This window comes from Glycine soja, chromosome 16 (assembly GCF_004193775.1).
Source record: "Glycine soja cultivar W05 chromosome 16, ASM419377v2, whole genome shotgun sequence".
In the NCBI taxonomy this organism is placed as follows: domain Eukaryota; kingdom Viridiplantae; phylum Streptophyta; class Magnoliopsida; order Fabales; family Fabaceae; genus Glycine; species Glycine soja.
This window is the reverse complement of record NC_041017.1, coordinates 9,496,430-9,502,429: the sequence shown is the minus strand read 5'-3', so window position 1 is coordinate 9,502,429 and position 6,000 is coordinate 9,496,430. Positions and strand designations below refer to the sequence as shown.

At 36.9% G+C, this 6,000-nt stretch overlaps 1 protein-coding gene across 1 annotated transcript; it reads right to left on the bottom strand.

Annotated features, from left to right (window-relative positions):
- Positions 1-335: 335 nt before the first annotated feature.
- On the bottom strand, positions 336-3,087 carry LOC114390333 (beta-galactosidase 15-like). Its single transcript, XM_028351033.1, has one exon. The coding sequence runs from the start codon at positions 3,071-3,073 to the stop codon at positions 593-595; it is 2,481 nt and encodes an 826-aa protein (XP_028206834.1). The 5' UTR covers positions 3,074-3,087; the 3' UTR covers positions 336-592.
- Positions 3,088-6,000: the final 2,913 nt, after the last annotated feature.

Below are 6,000 nucleotides of genomic sequence, written 5' to 3'. Positions count from 1 at the left end.
ACACACATTTCTAAAATAAATCAAATTATAACATTTTCAAACAATATTCTTAGTTTAGAATTTGAGGTGTTACAATATATAAACTAGAAAAGCTAAAAGATAGTATGGCCTATAGTTATTAGGATGTGTGTTTTAATAGCCTGTTGATACTTGAATGTGCGTGTCATGCATCATAGGCTAGGAAAGCATTTAACTTTACAAGTTTATATATTATTTTCAATTAAAATGTTGCTCTATGTTTATTCAATGACTTAAATTCATTAATAATTAATATATAAACACCTTTAAAAATAGTTTTAAAAATAATATAAAAATATTATTTAAGGCAATTCATATAAAGTAATGCAGAATATAAATTTTATTGATAGTATTCTTCAATGTTTTGTCATTGATCATAGTCGTACAGAATGTTTAGGGTATATAAAAACAATTCATATATAAAAGTATTAATATTATTTAAAGCAACACATTATAAAAATTGTAGAAAAGTTTGGGGGGCATGGCCCCTCTTTGCTCCATCAATGCTCCGCCACTGAATTGAATCCTTTAACAACTTTCTTCTCTTTAACTTTGATTTGAATGAAATGCTGACTTAACAAGTTGCTTGGACAGCTAATCTTGCTACACGCTCGTCAACATTCATTGGACCAATTGCTACACCAAATGCTTCTTTTGTCACCATAAATCCACAACTATTCCTCCCTACGCATGCAGCTTCCACCACAGATTGGCCATCAGTAGCTTCCCATGTACCTTTTTTGAATGAACCACAGTTACCTGTTGGATTTCCAAAGCTAGAAAATTGGATCTGTGAGATTGTTTTCCCACCTTGGCATGATAGCTCTAACAATGCACCTTCCTGGACTTGGGCACAAATAGTTCCAGTTATCACGGTTTGAAAGGAAACATTTTGAGGATTTCCACCTATTTCTTCGAACAAAACCAATGTGTTCTTGTCATTTTTCAAGAATGACCTTGGTACATGGTACCACCTTTGTGATGGATTGCCACAATTGGTGTTGCATTTTTGAGCCGGTACGTATTTTCCACGGTAGTCACAAGTGTCACTGCACCCATTGGTAGCAGTAATCCAAGAAGTCCAATAACGACCAATGCTTTGTCCATTCACCCAAGCTTCTCCTTTACCCAAGCCTAGCAAGTCCACAACCACAGGGTCATTTCCGGAAGGAGCTACAAAGTCAGCCTTATACCAAGTCAAGGATCTCCCAATAGGATAAGGTGAATTAGTGCGCCATGATACACCAATGCGTGGTTGCGGATCATATAGACGCTTTTTTTCGCCATTCAAACCTATCTTGTAAGACCAAAGGTTGGTTGACAAATCTATGGTCTCATTATTGTTTCCAATTAATTGAACAGGGCCACCTGCTATACCAGTTTTAATCTTATCGAACTTTGCACCATAGTTTGGAAGCCCAACAGTGGCACTAAGCAAAGTTATGACGTTTAGTCCCTTCTTCAAAGAAACGTATTTCTCATATGTGAAATTGCCTCCCCATTGGCTAAATTTGTATCCTACATGCCTTCCATTAACATAAGCACGAAGGGTATGCCCCCTAGTGTTCACACGAAGAGTTGCATTGCTCCAAATGGAAGTGTCATTGATATCAACACTAGTCATGTACCACAAGTAGTCACTGACATCGAAAGTTAGCTCCTTCTGCTCAAGAAGTTGATTTACCTTGAAGTTGCCCTTTCCATGCATGGTGTCTTTCTTTTTCTCTGGTATCCATGCCCAAGTGAGCTTATTAGAAGCATCATCACTCTTCTTCACCATTATCGAGGTTTGACTATTAACCTTTGCAGTGTTGAAAACTTCTTTGTTGCAACCATCAAGAATGGTCACAGACCAAGCAGGGAGAAAGTAGTTTCCATCTTGTTGCAAGTCAACATTTGCATCCTTGCTATCGTTTGTATTGCTCAAGAAACAAAACCTTTCCCCATTTGTGTGGGTATATGTTGTTAATGTGACTTCATTGCCAAAATCCTTGTCCGTCCTTGTCCCGTTGGTGATGATTTTTTCCCCTAATTTTATTGCTGCATGAAGTTGCTTAAGATGTCCCCATTTGGGTTGATTCAAATTGCCATACTCATCAAGTGGCGCATCATACTCGTAAGATGTTGTCATATACGGGCCTCCTGCCGTGCGACCAAAGTTAGTTCCTCCATGGTACATGTAATAATTATTCAATATCCCTCCATTTTGGAAAAAACGTGCAACTGAGAAAGCTGAATCTTCAGCACTTCTGTGAGGCACCCTCTCGCCCCATTTTTGGAACCATCCAATCCAATTTTCAGTGAACATTTTGGGACTTTTAGGGTTATTGGGTTGAAAACTGTCACAATAGTGCCCATTGCAAGTGTTGATCATAGGTTGGGGAGCATCGTGTTGCTGACACATGATCCAAGGGACACCGATATTTTGTGCCAAAGCCATTTGTGCACACCATTTGATATATGTCTTCCCTGCCTCTCCGTAATCCGTCATAATGTTTCCATATTCATTTTCAATTTGAGCAAGAATAATGGGTCCTCCTTGTGATGCAAACAACTTTGCTTCTTTAGCCATGTTCACAATCTTTGTAGTGAAAATTTGCATTTCGTTCTTGTAAATTGGGTTATCTGTTCTCAGCTCAATCCCTGGCATATTGTGTAGCCACAATGGGAAGCCTCCAAAGTTCCATTCGGCACAAACATATGGACCAATCCTTAGAATGGCATACAACCCAGCCTCTTGGATTATCTGAAAAAATTTGATAAAATCTAAATTTCCTGAGAAATCATATTCACGTCGAACGGGTTCATGACGGTCCCAAAATACATAACTTTCAATGGCATCAAGCCCTCCATCCTTTGCCTTTTGTATGATGTCAGGCCACATCTGCACTGTGCTTCGAGGATAATGGACCGCACCAGAAAAAATAACACGTCTTTCTCCATTAATAATGAGAGAACGTGCATCATAAGTAACCTCTGTTGCAAAGCATGAGGCTGTGAAAGCTAAGAAAAATAAGGCAATCCCAACCCACGAAGAAGAACCCATTGGAAACATATATGACTATTCAATCTTTGTTATTACTTCATATATATGTATATAAAAAGTGAGATCTACATATAGAGAGAGAGAAAGAGAAAGATCGAGAGATAGAAATGTTACTTGCTTAAAATAGATAATGAATAACTAAATTGGGTTTGTTGTCAAATTTTGGATCAACAACGTGTTTGGTATTATGATAATCACAAGTAAGAAAGGATTAGAATGACACAAATAAGGAGCAAATATCCTTTGACTCCTTTAATATCCATAACTATATATATCCAACTATTTTTTAAAAGTATGACCTGTACCAACTAATTTTGTATCTTAAAATTTCTATTTTGCTAAAATATTTATTTACTCCTATCTATTTATATTCAATATTTGTTTTGTTACAACTATATATAGGATAGCCAAATGGTAGTTATATTGTGTATGTGATGTGTTATCTTGTTGTAGATAATAGGGTGTGTGAGATGTAAAATTGTACAATTTGTACATTGTCATTTCATTTTCTTTTTTTCATCTTGCAGTTAAGCCTATTATTGTAGCATGTGCATAATGCCAGGTTAATGGCATGTAATTCTCTTTCTTAGGAAAAAAAAACATCGATATTATTCACTTCCACGGGATTTCTCATTTTTTTATTGAAATTAATATCTTTCTTTGTATTTGTCTTTTATTACTAAGACATTATTTTTCTTTTCAAGTTTTAAGTTTGACATACACCTTATATTTTTAGTGAAAACTTTTATTCATGGACAAATAAGTAAGTTTATTAATCAAATAAGGAATTAATATTAATTATTAATTAAAAAAATTATTTAGGGGGATATTTCAACCTCTTGACTTCAACCAGCATCACTTGTACTCCAATGATGCTGACTTAGGGGCAACTGTTATGGTAATCACCTAGGCTATGGGCTCATGCACTCCAAGTCACGGCCCACAAAACTACCATAGAGGAAATATCTATAGGGAAAAGCTCAAAATAACTAATTGAGAACATAAGAAACTCTAAAAGGACTTTTGTCTTACCGAACAAGGCATTTTTTACTATTACTAACTTTGAGAAGATTCACCCACATTCAATTGCAATTCTCGCATGATCTCATTTTCACCTCCAATATCACACCATTGTGTTCAAACCTTATGCCACCACGAGGGGCAACTGTTTTGAGGGATATCTTGACCTTTCGACTTTAGCCAATATCACTCGTACCCAAGAGATGCCAACATAGGGTCAACTCTAATGTTAATTGCCTAGCTTTGGGTTGACCCACTCCAAGTCAAGGCCCACAAAACTACCATAGAGGAAATATGTGGGGTAAGGCCCAAAATAACTAACTGAGAACATAAGAAACTATAAAAGGACCTCTGTCTTACGGAAGAAGGCAACTTTTACTTTCTCTTACTTTGAGAAGATTCATCCACACATTCAATTGTGATTCTTATTGGATCTTATTTCTACTTTCAATATTGCACCACTACATTCAAACCTTACGCCACCACGCCGAAGCTTGAATTCTAGTCACCTTGAGTTCAGATCACATCATTAGTGCTATCTATGGGAATCAATCATCAAAATTTCGATTTGATTCACCAAACATCTTGAATGCTTCCTAATTTGAGAAAGATCTCTCAATTTGTGATGGTAAGCACAAGGATTCGAAAAAGAGCCTTTGCGGCTTCACAGAAAAATCGACCACCACCTTCACAAGTGGAGGGAATAGAAGCCTCCATAAAAATGGAAAATAATGATAGGCATGAGTTTGTTAGTGAATCTCTGGCTAACTCCATTATAGGGTTGGCGACAATGCTCCAGCAACAACAAGGATGATTCATTGAGGAATTGTGCATAGAAAACAAAAATAGTCAAGAGCGAATGAAGGTTCCAAAAGAAAAAAAAAGGTCGATGAAACCATATGAAGGAGATGGAAGAAATGATTTCATTCAACATGCCATTATCTACAAGGATTTTGGTTGTTCAAGTTCCCAAACAACTCCAAAAGCTTTTGGCAATGGAGTTGTAATATGGATCTACTGATCCTAATGATTACCTGATTTTTTTAAGCTTTGTCTTACAAAGGTGCTTTTGTGTTGTTAATTTGAATAGCATTTCCATTGTCATTGAAAAGATCAGCATTAAAATGGTACCAATCACTTCTCATAAAGTCAATAGACTCTTACATGGATTTAAGAGAGAAATTCAAAGCCACCTATGTAGCAAGTCAAGTCATGCCGAAAATAGAGCAGGCTTAAAGAAAATAAGACAATGTGCACTACTACAAAAATGGCATTTTACGACATGGACACTACGACGGTTGATGGGGAATCGCCTTAGAAAGTTGTGTGGTGGCTTTTTTGTAATTATTTGAACAATAATAGCATTTTACGACATCCATTCTAAGACGGTTAATAAAAACTGCCTTAGAATGTTATATATAGTTAAATTTACGACGGGTTTTATAAAAAAACCGTCTTAATTGATTTGGATTAAAATTTCGCGGTGAACCTCACCTCTTGCCTGTCCCCTTTTGCGTTGAACTCTCTCTAACCCTAGTCTCACTTCTAACCCTTTTGCACCTCTTGCCCTTTCGCGCTGAAACCTTGCCTCTAGCTTCTTTTTGAACCTCAACACCTCTTTCTTTTTCTTCAAATCTAATCGCGCCCACGCATCACCTCTTGATTTTGTTCCACAGCCTCTTCGTTCCTTCCAATGAGTTCAACCTTCTCGGCAAGGCTTTCGCAACACCCCTGGAACTTCCGAATCAAGGACTACCAGCAGGGCTTTCGATCCAACGTCAGCAACAAAGACATTGGTTTGACTTCGAAGAAAGCAGGTTAGTGACTTAATTACTTAAGAGAATTATACCAATCAAATGTGATGGGTCGTTTAACCTCATTTTTAATTGGGACAAGTTAGGTACGTAACTCCATAA

Coding starts and splice junctions, on each gene's coding strand:
- LOC114390333 (XM_028351033.1), bottom strand. CDS start 3,073: ATGTTTCCAATGGGTTCTTCTTCGTGGGTTGGGATTGCCTTATTTTTC.